The 16,771-nt window shown below is 34.8% G+C and overlaps 1 protein-coding gene across 1 annotated transcript; it reads right to left on the bottom strand.

The window, feature by feature from the left end:
• Positions 1 to 2,386: 2,386 nt before the first annotated feature.
• On the bottom strand, positions 2,387 to 9,096 carry LOC136815504 (CD151 antigen-like). The gene is made up of 7 exons (XM_067071961.1): positions 9,011 to 9,096; positions 8,401 to 8,592; positions 7,892 to 7,966; positions 7,537 to 7,641; positions 6,594 to 6,788; positions 4,896 to 4,985; positions 2,387 to 3,633 (listed from the first exon to the last, which is right to left on the bottom strand). Exons 1-7 carry the CDS (start codon positions 9,080 to 9,082, stop codon positions 3,577 to 3,579), a joined length of 786 nt encoding a protein of 261 aa, XP_066928062.1. The 5' UTR covers positions 9,083 to 9,096; the 3' UTR covers positions 2,387 to 3,576.
• Between the last annotated feature and the right edge of the window lie 7,675 nt (positions 9,097 to 16,771).

Below are 16,771 nucleotides of genomic sequence, written 5' to 3'. Positions count from 1 at the left end.
CGAACCATTCGAAGATCGACTGTTTAATCTTGATGAGGATTTCTTCTTATTCATGCGTTTGACTTGCCGGTAGTTCGCCATTGAAGTTGATTTCATGTCATCTTTCCGTGGAGCGATGACGGGCGGGGGTGGAGGAGAATCTACTTTTCCACACTGTTCTTTGTTATTATTGTTGTCAGTGGTTACATCTTGTTCGGTGTCCGGCATTTTGGATAGGAGTTTCAGACGAATAGAGGATGTTACGAAAAACAACTTTCTCTTGTTTGTGTTTTACAATCGTGCTGTAAAAGAGATGAAACGTTAGATTAAATGTCGCCTTTGATTCTAAGATATAAATCATACATGCTTCGTATATAGCATAATATAATTCAAAAAAAAGCTTTTAAATCCAAAAAAGAAAGGTATTGAAGGAATGTATTTACAAAATGGCTAATAGAATAAGGTAAACTTAAACTTGAGCGACGTACTGACGCCAATTTATTGAACTATTGGGAGGCAAAATACGCGGCAAAATAAAGAATCAAACTTATTCATTCACATAAGAGAACTAAATCAAGTAGAAGAATGTTAGAAAAATATTTTTAACAACAATATCTCTTTATGGCAATATATCCATTCTAGCAATATAGATTCTGTGAAAAAGATACAAACATCATCTAGCTAAACTGAAGTTGTGAAAGAATGTCTTGGACGAAAATCACATCAAATTTTCTACCTAAAGTCCCAACAGCTTTAAAAATCTTGACTGTAATCTGTAATAGAGCTTGTGAGAATATTTTTCAAGAGTCTCTATAATTAAGTTTTATTTTCGCGACAGATTATCCTCATCCGAAAGTTTCTGCTCTTGTGTTTTTCTTTCACTGTGACATTCACCAATCTACTATGTCAACAAACTGAACAAAATGATGTCTTCAGCTTTTCCAGTACAGCTCAACAATTTCATAAGTCACTAACTTTAGTTTAAGTGTTTCACTGTTTCAATCAACGTTGTACATACTTCTTTACTTGCAGATATTTTCGAGATGATCGGGTTCTTTAATTAAATCAACTTTAATTAATTAATTATTTCCCAAGGGAAAAATTATTGTCGACGTAGAAATAATTTCAATACAAAGCCTGATGCATTTTCAGCAAGATAACAAATTGCTGTTACCTTGGAAGCCATAGTTCTATTTACTTCCTCAATATTCTATACGAGTTTGAGCTCTCTTCAAAAACATCTGATACCTCAAGCAAATTTTCTTCTAGACGGTTTTTTAGCAGTTAAAATACAATCTCCATTAGTCTAGAACTTGATAACTAACCAAAAAGATCAACGTATTAGACTACTATACTTATTATCGATACAAAACTATGATATCAATGTCAATCGTTTCGTCAATTAAATTTATGGTTTTCCAATCATCACTCCAAGACGTCAATATAAAAATATGCGAATGGGAATTTTCCTGTCAAGACACAAAACATTCTTGTAAGGTATTTATATTTTATCCCAATCGAATCAAGTAAAAAAAAACCCAAGTAGAAGTCAGAAACAATGTATCGAAATGTGCGAAGTGCCAATTTTTTTTTAAATAGACTTTACAAGACACAATATCTAAGTCATAAGTAAAAACTTTTATGATAATTATAGAAGTATGTCATTAAAGAAAATGAACCTACCAACTAATTACTATCAATTACATGTAGCTTAGAGCTGCAAGCAATACACTTTTTTTAATATTTCTGCCTGCCTGTTTGCCACCTGGTCTCCATGTACGAAACAAGGAACAGGAAAATAATTAAAAGAAGCATACAGCTCGGATAACATGTTGAGATATGTATTCATGAAATTATTTAAAAATCTGGCCACACAACTTAAGAATGCCTCGTTTGAAGTACATAAATCCCAAACTTGTCATCTATTGCCATTTTATCAACTAAGCTATATAAAAGATATCTTATCAGTGTTATAATGGTGTGGTTCAAAACTATGATCAATCTTAGCTAGAAAGAATAAGAGATAACCCTGAATAAAACATTTCCATATTATAGCAACTGATAAGACTGAAAACCTTTTAATTTCGTTTCTCAACATCGTGAATCTCTATCTATCTCTATTTTTTTCATTTTCATAAAAATTAACACCTTTTTCACAACTTTATTGAAAAAAATGAATGAATAACGAGAAAATGAAAATCCGCTAACAAGCCTGTGATAAATTTCAAAATCTTGAAAGTTTGAATTGAAGAAATTATTGCTTATCGCAAAAATCAGTAAAATGTTGAATACATTTTCTGAAGATTGGTGCCTGAGCACCATGAAACTCTGACTACCTAAATTAAATATATTTTTTAGTTAAACTTACTAACTGGGTACCAATCAATCATAACAGAGACTGTGAAAATTTGAAAGAAGATGGAAAATATATTTTTGGTATTCACTAACTGCTTACTATAATAAATTTGTTAAACATTTTCAAAATTCAAAAACAACAAAAAATTAAGCAACAAAAAGTGAAGTAAATAAAAAAACAGAGATAAAAACAAATAAATAAAAAAGTAAACAAATAAAGAGTATTGGGTATTATTATACAAAAACCAATAAAATCTTTGAGATAAAAAAATTCTTAAAATAATAAGGGTGTATTCTAGGGCAATTTAGAAACAAAGCACTTTTCAAATTAGAAGATCAGATCAGAGAAATCATTAAAAAACGACACAACTAACCTTGATTCTGGGAAGTAATTTTCCTATTTGATTTTCACCAGCCTTCTTCAGATAAATGAATAAATCTTCCTCAGTGAAAAAGAAAACATTCATTGCTTCACTTTATATACAGCCAAAAGTACTCGAGAAAGGAAGCTGGCCTTCGAAAAGGGGAAGACATTTTCCATCTCTAAAATCTCTCAGTAAAAAGTCTAAAAGGAGCTCGTCTCTACTGATAGTACAATCTAAAAAAGGGGAAGATGGAGAAAAAATTCTAAAAAACAAAAATTACTAATATAAAAAATTAAAAGATATAAAAAGGCTATAGTTATTTAAAGCTTCCAGTGGCTTTTTTCAAAGGTAGACATGGGGACTGGGTGTTCCAATAGACGAGATTTTATATAGCCTAGCAACTCGGAAGTCTCCTAGTGCAATTACGACGGAAAGAACCACAAGCTTAGGAGCCAATAAAAAGAGAAAAAAATATCTTAAAAAATGAACAAATAAAACAAATGAAAAAGGGTTTCAAAACTATGACTAAATCCTACAAAATGCAAAATGGTCTTCCTTGAATGGCGGAACAAGATTCTCTTTTAAAATTTGTGTCACATTAAAAATATTTTGTTCCTCTATATGCAACTACATAAATATAATAAACTGTCTTTTGACAGATATGTATATTCATCTATTAAAATCTGTAGATAGAATATTCTAAAGTGTTCCAAAGCTAGTTTTCTCATTAAACTTTGAATCTACACTTTCCTTTATGATTTCATTCAAGCTATTCTTCACCAAATACTTTCATTATCATTCAAAAATTTCATCGAAACTTGTAAACTACCATGATGTCGTGGACTCGTGATCTTTTCCAGGTTTTTGGTATTTCCGTTTAACGGAACTCGACGATCAAACGGTACAGCCACATGGAAAGAACGATACAGATAATCTGAAAAAAGAAAACAATCATCAAGATATTTTGAAGAAAAAGATCTCCAAAGTTTACACACTTCATGACGATATTCATGACGTAATATTTTCCACTGAAACATCCCGGTTTTTGCCAGCAGTGGCAAATTTGAAAGATTTGAGTTACAGAAAAAATGTTTAAAATTAAAAAAAACCGGATTGTTTCCGTAGAAAACATTACGTCATACCGGGTGCGCCACAAAAAAGTTTCTCTCTTTGAAACTAATTCTCTCGAAATCTAAAAAATTTAAAAGAACCAATTCCTATTTGATTGGAAAGAAGAAAGATAGACTTAAATTTTGATGGGTTATTTATTAAATTTGATCTATTAGATCAAAAGTTATGCTCAATTGAATAGAAAAGTTACTTTCAGAAACTGCCCGAAAATGTTTAAAGTCGACCTATCAAATCAAACAGAAGCATAATTACATGATACATCAGTATTTTCGTTTCAGTCATTAAAAATTATAATTAGCTGTCTAAATGACCTTTTGTTGTATAAAGGAAGGTTGAATTTCAATGAAATGAAGAAAATTCGTCGAAAAAGGCCAAAAAATCGGGTAAAATTCTTAAAAATACAGCAAATACGGGTTTCAAGGTAGATCCAGCCTTACATAGACTTTATCCAGTATAGAACCAAAAATCTGAGGAAAATTTCGGTAAAAGTAAATTAAAGTGATTTTGATGAAGATTTAAAACCCTTTCGACCCTTCAGTTTCAAAATTTATGTGTTTAGTTACTGAAAAATGCTCTTAATCATGTAAAGGCTATTGTGATTGCCAATTTTAAAATGAAAATTTGATAGGTCGATTTTTAACGATTTCGAGCACTTTCTGAAAGTAACTTTTTCATTCAATTGAGCATAACTTTTGATCTAATGAATCGAATTTAGCAAATGACCCATCAAAATTTAAGTTTATCTTTCTTCTTTTCAATGAAAAAGGAATGGTTCTTTTAAAATTTTTAGATTTCGAGAAAATTAGTTTCAAAGAGAGAAACTTTTTTGTGGCGCACCCGGTATATATCATGAATAGAAAGTTTCACTTATGTCTCTAGTTCAAGTAATAAAACGCCAATGGCGTTTCTGTAATCTTGATTTTCGTTCTCGTGCAGTAAAAGCTTTTGTTTTCGAAATGGTTGGCTACTATTAAAATGTTTAAAGGTATCATTTAAACGTTCTGATATGATGGTTAATAGCTCTTTGCTCTTAGAAGCTAATTTCTGAGAAAGTTTTCAACTTACCTGAGCCAGACCAGAGACAAGACAAGCGATTCCAATTTTAATGAGATGGTTCTCCAAGAATCCAATCAACTGCGGGATACAACCAATGGGCTACAGAAAGCAACAGTACGATAAGATAGAGAGAGAGAGAAGCCGACCCTCCGATATCATCGGACCGGGCCCTATCCCGGGATATTTTCCTACCCCTAGATAGGGAAATCACAGCGCTTACCAGACATTTTACTCTGTGCTCGCGACACATCAGAGCCGTGCTGTATCGATGATACTCGCACTGTACGGGAAAACCTTGCGTTCTCGCAGGTACTGAACATATGAGTACCATCACTACACCACATTCAATGCCCAGCATATCTCCCCATACTCTTGTATCAGAGTGATGGTACCATATTCCCCTCACATGGTATGGGTTGACCGAGGCCAAGGTACATTCACTTGCCAAGTGAATCGCAGCACCGAGTGGGAATCGAACCCTGACCTCCAGCACGGAAGTCAAGAACGATGACCACTACACTACTGCACCTCTAAAAGCAGCGCAAAGCTTTAGGCTTCAATTTTTCTTGCTTGACAAATTTTCTTTTATAGGACTTTCGGATTTAAACTCAATGGTGCAGACTTTCTTATCGCGAATAAAAAACTTGTTAAACTAATAATAAAAACTAGCCGGTACCCGGCGTCGCACGCCGGTTTAGCTGTTTGCTGAACGCATTTAAAGTCCTTTGGAAGTTGGGAAGGTGGCTTAAACACGATGAAATCAAAATTAAAGGGAAGAATTCTCTTCAAAGTTTGACTCTATCCCTCCCGGGTGACGTATCTTTTAACCATATTTTGAAAAAGATTTTTGTGGCAAAAATGATCTAAAAGCAGAAATGGCGTCATTCCCAAATTACACCATACCGGCGACCAGCGACGTCCGTGACGGCTCTGGAATTAGATTTTTTTTCTCGCTTCGCTCGTGATATATTTGCCGTAGTTCTTGATGTTTAGGAAAACTTTGATGTCAAGATACGCGGACTGAAATAATAGACATGCCACGCGAGATTCGTCGAAAACAGGCAGCCCAGGGGGGGGGTACTTAGGCAAGAGAAGGGTATGGGTATGTGCCGGCCTTAAAGGTGCCTTTTTTAAAACATGGCAGTTTGAAAAATCGGAAAATCAAACTTCAGTCCCACTAAGAATCGGAAAAATAGGAAAATTTCAACTTTTTGCCCCCAAATAGATAGAAATTTGGTCAAATTAGTTCCAAAAAGTGAATTGAAATTCACAAAAATTGAATTCTTTTGAATGTATTTTTAATTTTGCTGTTTTTCTAACAAACTTGTCTTGTGATTCTTATGTTTGATGTTTGATTTTATATTTGTTCTTTTCTTTAACATAACAGATTCTTTTTAAAAGATTTTCTTTTGTTTTGAAAAGAATTCGAATGTCTGAAATCAAATAAGGTCGTTAATTACTTTACATTCGAAAACATAAAACAAAAGAAAAGAAAGAAAAAAAAGAAAAAGTCTAATCTATCAATCAAAACAAAGTCTTTATAAAACGGCGCGAATCTGATTTAACACATTTGTGGAGCAAGAAGCAAAAGTCATCTTTTAAAAGAACAAAAACATTGCGTACGAAAACGAAAGTAGCACAGACAGAAAGAAAGACAAAACGACATACAGACTACCACTATTAATATATAGAAGACCTTGATGATACCTTAAGATCATTCCTCCAAATATTCGACGGATGTATGCGATGTCCGCAATCCTTCTGATCCGCTGTAATACAACAAGAATCCGGAACTTTCATTTGTTGGTCATCCGGTACATTGGGTTTGGTTTTGGGAGGATCCTGTTTGTGCCATTCAGTTCGTTTCCATACTTGGTAGTCGGCGTCCCCACAGCATTGATACTATGGAGATAAACAATGCAAATTGTTATTTTATTAGTTCAACACTCGCGCATGATACTTAGCACAACTAAAAGATCTATCCAATGTTAGCTTGTTACTAAAAACAATATCCATTGATAGGGCAGTATTCCAAAGAGCTCAGTTTCACAGGCAAAAGTATGTGAAACCTTCGCCACATACAACTATGATGATGGATTGAATCTAGTGGTTTGGGTGTGGTCAAGTATTTTTTTGAAATATCTTTTTTACATCTTCAGGGCTTTAATTTCAATGATTGGCTCCATCCCACTAACATTTCCTTTTTTTACCTGCAGTCTAAAATCAGTGTGCACATCAAAATCAATTTGAAAACAGTTGTAGTTTGACAGGCACCTTCAGCCTTTAGGTCGCAAAGTAAAGTTCCATGTAAGTTTTTAGGGAGAAATCTTTGGTTTAGAACCTTACAAAAACAGCCAGATATTATTATATTAGCCAGGTTATTGTAAAAGCCCTTTAATATTAAAAAGCTTAAACAATCAATCTTAGATAAAAGCTTTTAGAAAACTTAGTATCTTAATATATTGCTGAATTTCGGCAATACATTGAAAAGATGTTCGCAATATATTGTCAGCTCCATTTGCAATATATATTGTTTACAGAAAGAAAATTCCCTTTTATAATCGAGTACCGCAAACCATATTGTTGAATATTGTTTGTCAATATATTGTGTAGTCTAAGTAGCTCTTATGATCAAAATATATTTACTAACTGATTTTTGTAGCATGTCGATGGCATCTGTCTTCTTCTCATTCCCTGGTTTTCCGTAATTTGAAACCATTTCAATGTTCAGATTACGTGTGATCTCTTCCTGGACCTGAAGAACAAAAGTACGAGAAAAGTGTAATTTTTGTTAGAATATTTGCAAAAGTTAAAAATGATATACAAAAAAAGTCGAAAAGTGAAAAGCCATAGTGATGGCTAGCTATTTTCAAAATAAAGATTTATCATAATGCAGTGCTCTTTTTAATAACGAATAAGCAATTAACAGTAATTATTTAGCAAAAGTTGAATTGATGAATTTCAAATGTACAGAGTTTTTAACATGTTGGGGAGCCGAAACTTACATCTTTCCGGTAAACATAAGCAAGGATTCCACCAACAATCTCCAACAAACAAACAATGATAATCATCAGAAAGAACTGAAGAAAGAAATTATGTCATCAATCAATATTATGATTCATTTTATTGAAAATTTCATTCGAAAAGCCTAAAGGCCGGTCTCCACTTGCGCGCGCTGCAATCGCACTTTTTGGCTTCAATCCTTTTTGTTTGGAAAAAAGATTACGTCATAAAAATGTAGCACCCGCGCTTGAAAAAAAAGTTGAACATTTCAACTTTTTTCAACCGTTACGTCAGACCGCGCCAATGGAGTTGCTTCATTTTTCTTTTGACCAATAGTGTGGAAGCTTTGCTAGAAAAAGTGCGATCGAAGCGTGCGCAAGTGGAGACCAGCCTTAAGCAAATGGCTCTCCATTAAAGTAGTGTGTGATTTCAAAAGTAATTTTAAACCCAGAAATAAGAGTTTTCATTTCCAAAGGAAGTTTTCAAAAAATAATATTTTGATGACACTTACTCCGAGAACCATGAACCTGCTTTCACGTACTGCACCAATGATACCAAAGATACAGACAAACATTGAAAAGAGACCTGCAGCCAACATCAAACCCAGAGTTGTAATGTAAGTCATACTACCAAGAATGGGCTCATAGTGGTTCTGCGTCACCAAAAACCAAACACCAAAGCCAAAGATTCCAATGGCAAATAACTATGATAAAATACATAAAACGTTAAGGGCTACATACACTACACAATACATTGTCACGCAATATATTGACAATATATTGCTGATTGCCGGCAATACATTGAGAAGATGTTCACTATATATTATCAGCTCCATTTGCAATATTCCAACAATATAGCGAGATTGTTAACAGAAAGAAAATTGTCCGTCAGTATATTGCTATAAGTAGCCCTTTACTCAATGGCGACAGAAGTCTGACAATTTCTAGTACGGCAATAACCAACAACAACCTAGTCCCTGTGTATACCAGGCTTTATTTACATTATGATAGACACCACGAAATATCCTGTGTAGGCTGATGCAAGCTCCCCTTTCTGCCTTATATACAAACTGAAATTGTTTGAGAAGAGTTGAATTATATAGCCAAGTCTTATTTTCTTACCAGCAAAACAGCTGTAAATACAAGGAACCATGTTTTGACACAACTGACCGTCACACAGCCTTGCTTAGCCATTTTTATTTAGTAACCTAAATGAAATTAATAAATTACAAAGTTTACAATTTAAGAATGATACATTTAGTTAATTTAATATTTTGACGATTTGTCGGATGACATGATTTTGACCTATGTTTTCAAGCCAACAAGATATTTCAGATTAGTAAAACATTATCTTGTAGATAAAGGAGACCAAAAGGGTCAAATTGTTCATTCACATTCAGGAGAGTTAAGGCAAGTACCAGAGATATTTTACATAACATGTACCCTTCCCATTGTTCCTTAACTTTTGCATATAGCTCAATAAAAGTGTTTTTTCCTAAAGGATTTCTGAAAGTGCTGGATCAAAAATATCAAGGCAATGCGGCAATATATATTAGTAATATTGTCAAAAACTTATTTTGGCTTTATGAAGGGGTCAGTTACACATTGAGTTTCATTTCGCATACCCGAAATAGGGCAAAATGAATTCAATTCGACTTCTTTGGCAAAACTCCACATGTTGTTTACTGTATGTTTTACCCATTTTTGGTCTGATCAACTAAAATGAAAATATTTCCCCAAAATGAAAACTGTCAAAAAGTATGTGTAATGGAAAGTGAGCCGAAAAGAACAAGAGAATAAACAGCTTGATGTATGATATTTGAAAAAAATGTACCTGACATGCTCTATAGATTAATAAATATTAGAAGGGCTGCCCAGAAAAATTCTGGACCCATTCACAGTATTGAAGGCCTAAGCTAAATACCAATGGCCCAATTTTTATGAAAATTTCAAAATCATTTTAGGCCAAAACCAATAATAATGATATTAAACATAATTATGCATGATATCACTTATGATTAGGAGATATACATTTTACCACCTGCAAATTTTGTAAATCAGGTTTGTTTTGATTTAACTTTGTATTTTAATGAACAGGCAGGTCATTTCTGGTCATTTATTTGAGGGCTATGCATGTTAGCCTCCACTGCTGGAAGTTACTAGACCTCAGTACATTTTACAATCTGTAAATTTTGTAAATCAGTTTTTTTAAGGTCATTCATATACCTGTTAGCCTCCACCAATGCAAGTTACCTGATTTCAAGGTAAAACCATAGATTTATGAAGCCCGAAGGGCTAAATGTCATACTTTTGCTGAAAAGTGTGCCGTGGTTAGGTAGGAAATCCTACCTAGGTCACGTGACATTACAATATGATTTCAATGCTTGACCAATCAGAGGCTTTGTGAGTTTTCGAAAACAATAGCAACAATACTTTTTCAGATATTAAATTTATTTTGCTTGGAAAAGCTTAAAGCACATCATGTATCAGACTAAGCAACCTGCATCAAGCTCTATAAATTTAGAACTTTGCGGTACTAATCAATAAATTTGATTATCGAAGTAATCGATAATGATAGAAGTAATCGAACAACCACTTATCAATTAACAATCGAATTTCGAGTATCAAAATTTCAAAAAAATTGTGAGTATTGGATCATTTTCTTAACAACCCTTCGAAGACTTGATAACCGTTCGAGTACTGTATTGTTATTGATTACTTCCAATAACTTTGATAACCAATTGATTTATACCGTCAACTGCTCTAACTCTGGGACTATCTGACAAAACATGGGACGGCAATTCACCGAACCTCCAAAGTCATTTGATTTGAGTAAATGAACGGCGTATTAAAAAATACACAATTTCTCTTTCGCACTGAGTAGGTTTTTAAATCGAAATATGAAAAAAATCCGTAGTTGAACACACACAAGTGTATGCAACGAAGAAGAACAAATTAGTGGCAAAACGATGGAACGTTTGACGTCACTCGTCCGGTAAGTTACACACTTGTTATTTGTTAATCCCATCAGGCGATAGGCGTTAAGGCAGTGAGCGTTCTCTAATTCTCCAATCGGCCATTTTAAATGAAAAAAAAAAAGTTAAAAAGGGTGCGCTATCAGTGAAAGTTATCCTGACACGTTATGACAGAAAGTATGATTGATAAACTTGGTGGAGTTATCAAAACAATTTTGTTGTCAAAGAGATTTAACAGTAAGTGAAAATACAGGCCAGATATCAACAGTCCCATGTTTCGACCAATCATCCCAAGTTAGAGCAGTTGACGGTACTTCGATAACCAATTACTATCATATAAAACCTTGACCTAAAACCAAAGCACAAAAAGAAGCACCTGCCATAAGATTGACCCCCCCTCATTTCTCAGCTATTTTCCCTGCCATGTTGTGTGCCTTCGCCCTGGGTTTCCTCGACTTACTCATATCGCGCATTCTGATTGGTCGGAGAAAACGAAAGAGGTTTATGCGGATGAATTGTGTGTTTTAGTTGGGCGAGATAAACTCGATTTCAGATTATTTTGACGCACTACTACAGGAAGGTAATCGAAAAGTAATCGAAATGATTGAACAAATTTAAAATGGTTGAAGAAAATGCCATAATCTGGAGTTGAGTGAGTATCTGATCACCGATAAAATCAATCGGTGGTCACACTGACCACCTTCGATTATCATCGATCATTATACCGATTACAGTAAGTTGGTCTAATTTCCACATCCGTCCTCTAATTCTGACATCCTTCCTAGAGATAGAAATTTTAATAGGAAGGTTGGAATCACTCATAGAAGAAAGATTCTGAACGTTAAGCAAAGACATTCCGACATTCCTATCATTCGAATCTCCAAAGAAGGGTGTCAAAATTAGAAAAGAGGGATGTCGACATTAGAACATTGTCATTATAAAAAACACTGGTCTGGAAGCTTATTGTTTTAACTTTTTGTTAGCTTTTTCCTTTGTTATTATCAAAGGACGATTTGCTCAGTTTTTGATCACGTTACTAAGTACTCCTTTTGGGATTGGTTTAAGATTTAATCACAAGATCAAAAAGTGAGCAAAACAAACTAATTTATCAACGCAAGTTCAAGTAAGAGACAATGGAAAGAAACAAAAGGCTTCTAGACCAGGGTTTTTTATACGGACTATGATTTTTAGATTAATATACAGTACTTTGCAGTATAGACCTAACTCTTCATACAAAATTACGGGAAACGCATATTTGGACTTTGTACCCTATGCTGCACTCAAGCACTTAAGCCAAAGTCCCGCAGTCCCGGGACGAAAACCAGTTTTTTGAAGTTTGCAAAAAATTGCCACATAGAAAATCTTTCGAATTCAGTATGTGAATAGAGCAGTAAAAAATACAACTTTTCTATTTTTCCTTTTTTTTTGTAAAAGTTCTAGGAATGAAAATAAAGGGATAATGATAATTGAATACTATCTATTGATGATCCGCGGCACTATCGTAAAGCCAGAATCCCTTCGCGTACTCTTCGCTTGAGAAAATGATTGACAGATTGAAGTTTTTCACACGGGAGCTCGGGGAGTGTTCTTGGCTCAATCCTCGGACTGCGCTAAAAATGGTAGACTGAGCAGTGAAAGATCATTACGCTGGAAGTTGTTGGAATGTTTACAAGGCTCTTGACAGAAAATTGTTTGTTTTATTGTCAATGATGACAGTGCGGTTATTGATTTTGTTAGATCTGACAAATTGATGTTTGTAAGTGCACTTTATAGTTTTGATTCCCATTGAAGAATCATATTCTGGTTTTCATGTTATTAGATGCTGTTTTAAAGCTTTAGAGCTACACTGCTTTGATCACAATGGAATGTTCGATTGGTACCGTACGACATACATTTTTCAGTTTTTTCTAGCCTTGAAAATAATCTATTTCTCCAGTAATGGTCAGAAATTCTGATGAAAATTCAAGTGCTTTCGCGAAATGTATCGTCATAAATCCACTCTTTAATATAATGCCAATTATGTATTTAAGTTTTATATTGATACTTTCTTTTTGCATATATGTTTTCCATACTTTCCAACTAAATCCAACCACTGCTTTCTCATTCCTGTATTTTCGTATACACAATTCAAGATGGCGGATGGAAATTTTGAATTTTGGAGAAAACTTTTGCCTTCAAAAATTCCATCTTATCTGCCCCCTGTTACAGACAAATTCTGGAGAATGGCCCAATTTTTGACAATGACAATTTTTGTGAAGACAGAATTTTGTATAAAAAGCAAAATGTGTAAAACAAAAGAAATATAAAAAGATCGTTCCAAAAAATAAACCGAAACAAGAAGTAGCCTGGTAGTAAAGTATATCGAAATTAGAAGCAAACTTGTAGTTAATTCACCATAAAAAGGAACATTTTTAAACATTTTCTTCATAATTTTCCTCCATTTTGAATCCACTTTCAATTTTGTTTTGATTGTCAAGCTTCGCCCACTTCGTTCGGCAAATTATAGGCCTTGAGACTACCGAACACGCCTGATCGAATGTTGGCGGTTATGCAAACCGCCCTAGCTTCCTTGTACCATACACCAAAGAGTGTATCCAGTGATCTCACGCTTATGGCTTCGTAGTACAGCTAGCTTACTTCATTGATCTATATATTTCTGAATTGTTTTAGCAATACACTCTCCATGCACCAGGGCAGACCAGGGGCACCATAATGGGAGGGGCGTACCAAATTGTCGGTGTGTCGGTATTGACCTTTTTTTGCGTCGGTATTTCGGTGATTAACAAAAAATGTGTCGGTATTTCGGTGTTTGAGATGCTTTTCGGTGACGGAAAATGTTAAATTTTCAATCGGTGATACGGTAATTTTTCTCAAAACGTCGAGGAAACGGTGCTAAAATCAAGGGTTATTTCTCAGAAATCCCTCCTTATGTGACATGTCATATTAGAATTTTGAAAAAAAAGCTTGATAATAAGCAAAATGTTATATAACATTTTTATCTACTTGGAAATACTATTCATCTTTCGTCGACAGCTTGAAAAAATGTCGGTGTCGGTATTTCGTAAAAAATGTGTCGGTATTTCGGTGTCCAGGACCCTCGTAGACTCGTACGCCCCCACAATAATCAATAGAATAAAGAACAATTCAATTGACATTCGAGACATTGGGGGCGGGGGTACCGTGCGTCGTTTGTATCCTTGGTCGTTTGTATAAGTTTCCTATTTCTGCACTAAGATTCCTTTGCCACTTTTCTAGCGGAAAAAGAACAGGATTCATCAGATTCATCCTGGTAGTTGAAAAATAAGCTTCGGAAAGTTAGACAGTTTCGTGAGTAAACACCAATGAAGTATAATAAGCCCGAAGGGCTAGAAGCAAGGACACTTATATAGCTAGGACACCTTATATACTTGTATATCTAGAGTAGCGAATCTCTGCAACCTTTCTCAGACAAGAAGAAGGGAAGCCTCAAAATATGCGCCCTATTTTTGACGAAGGATTGAATCTAGCAATTGAAGCTGAATACTCCTTGCAAAAGTACATGCTGACGTAACCACAACTACAACCAATAGCAGGAGAAACCGACAGTTGCCTTGCTAGAGACGTGTAGAGGCGACGCTAGACCTGATGTCCGAGCCAGAGGAGTCTGGAGGCCATGTACTAAACGCACTTTGTGATAAACGCCACACTTTGTAATACCTGACGCACTTTGTAATACACCTTGACGCACTTTGTAACTACTAGTATACATTCAAAACAGCGAAGATTGAAGATTTTGATATAAAGTTTCAGAATGCATGTCTGACATGCCATTCGAATTCGAATGTTTTAACTTTTATAATGAAGGTTGTCTCTATTTCTATTTTATACGTCTCCCCTAAGTCATGTGTGGGCATGTCAGACATGTATTATTTTATAACTCAAATTCTAAGTTCTTTTCGCATGACGACGGGCCTACATTGCCCGGAGTTAGGAAAATTCATTGTGACGTCACTTTTTCATTTCAAAGGAAAATGAACAATGCGTTGACATCATTTTTCTCATTTTTTGTTTCTGACGTCAGAAAATAAAACAATTTTCATGTCTTTTCCCTTGTTTTTTTCCGCTTTATTTCGCTATTTTTCGTAGATAAAGCGCTAAAAATCAATCGAAGCTGAAGGAAACGGTTAACAAATACAATAATGACCTTTTTTTCGGGCTGTACTGAAAATATTGCCCTCGGTCAACGTAACAACCTCGCAAGCTCGGTCGTTACTTGACCTCGGGCAATATTTCTCGGTACAGCCCTCACTAACCGGTCATTATTGTATTAGTGTTTCAGATATTACAAAGTGTGGCTTTATTACAAAGTGCGTTAGTACAGGCCAGGCCCAAAATGCTTTTTTAAAATCCGTGTGAGCAAGCAAACGCACAAAAACACAAAGACAGAAATTGTACTAGCATTAGCAAAACAAGAACGCGAAAAGAAACGCCAATACAACAACAAACAGGATCATGAACGTTGAACATGGGACCTTCACGCCATTATAATTTCCTCCGTAACGGGATGTGATGAGAAAGGAATGCTCGACTTTTTCATAAGCATTTTGCTGACAAAATCGCCAGAAAAACTGAACTGTCCTCTTGGTGTGTTAGAGGAAGCAGGTCCCTAAAGAACACAAGGAAAGCCTTAACATTTGTGCCGCATTTGCACAGTATAGAAAATGGCGGATTGAATCTAGCCCTTTCTTTGTTTTTTAGGATCTCAGGATCAAATAGCTCAAGATTGTTCGGATATGTCTGAGGATATACGCAAGCTGCCGATATCGCCCTAGCAATTTTGATCTGTTCTGAATAGAGCTTCATAATCATTCCGCTAGAAATGTTGATGTGTTCTGAGGTTCTGACGAGACAGGAGTGTAATTAAGAAAACTCTGAAGATGTGTTATTCTTGTTGCCTAGGAACCCTAGTAAACTTCGGAACACTTACAAGTATATCTAAGGCAAAAGGTTTAACACAGACCAAGAGGGAGACAAATAGCGCGATAAGGTTCCCTTTTAGTGATCTTTTTAGCGCTGTCAACATGCAATTTTTTGTTGAAGAAAGACTTTAGTTTTAATTTATCTTTACTGACGTAAACACATGTGATTGGATGGTTTGAAGGTGGCAAAAATCTTTTTGAAAGGGGGTCGCGAATTATGCCTGGCAAGACGGTGGTGCTACCCTGCACTCAGGAACTAGTCTACTTTTGTACACTGTCTGCACCCCAAAATGTGTGTGAACCCCAAAATGTAGGTTTTTGGTTTGACGTCCACTGAAATTTTTTCAACGTGTTTGCAGCCAGAAAACTTTGGAAATGGATAGCCTATGAATATATCAACTTATCTAAATCGAATTCATCGTTTATTTTGATAATTTTCTTGCGAAACCAGAGATGTTTTTCCAAAGTGACGTCTGAATTTTCGGTCAGATTTTCAATCAAATAAAAATTGGTACACCAAGACTAAAAGATAAGTCCTAAAAACTAGGGTCGTCTTTAAAGCCCTGTTTATCCTGAACATTGTGTCAAAATTTTATGCCGGTAGCTCAAACCCAATAAAAGATATGTCATTTTGAAGCACCCTCATTTTTCGAAATTTTGACAAAACTGACGTCAAAAACGTCAAAAAGTAGCAATTTTTCCGTGAAAAACGGAACTAAAACTGATTAAAATGCTACTTTAAAACACCAAGCGAAGCAAAACTTTTAGGTTTCTTTTGATAATTTGACAGAAGGTCTCCGGTTAAAAACTTTTTTACAAAAAAACATAAATTTTGATGTAATTTTTCTGCTTTTTTCTGCAAACACGCAAAAATACACCTACATTTTGGGGTGCAGTAGAAAAGCAATTTAAATTTTTGACAATTTTTTGGATCAATTCCCTTATTTTTA

The sequence above is a fragment of the Clytia hemisphaerica genome, unplaced genomic scaffold (assembly GCF_902728285.1).
Source record: "Clytia hemisphaerica strain Z4C2 unplaced genomic scaffold, Clytia hemisphaerica genome assembly, whole genome shotgun sequence".
In the NCBI taxonomy this organism is placed as follows: domain Eukaryota; kingdom Metazoa; phylum Cnidaria; class Hydrozoa; order Leptothecata; family Clytiidae; genus Clytia; species Clytia hemisphaerica.
Note: the sequence above shows the minus strand (reverse complement) of the source record. Positions and strands in the feature narration are given on the sequence as shown.

Bases quoted from the DNA above. Each gene is read 5' to 3' on its own strand.
- LOC136815504 (XM_067071961.1), bottom strand. From the start codon at position 9,082: ATGGCTAAGCAAGGCTGTGTGACGGTCAGTTGTGTCAAAACATGGTTC. The intron at 6,789-7,536 runs GTTAGTAAATAT...TTATCTCCATAG, and splicing joins TCGACATGCTACAAAAATCA to TATCAATGCTGTGGGGACGC. The intron at 3,634-4,895 runs GTAAGTTGAAAA...TTCTTTTTTCAG, and splicing joins TTGTCTCTGGTCTGGCTCAG to ATTATCTGTATCGTTCTTTC.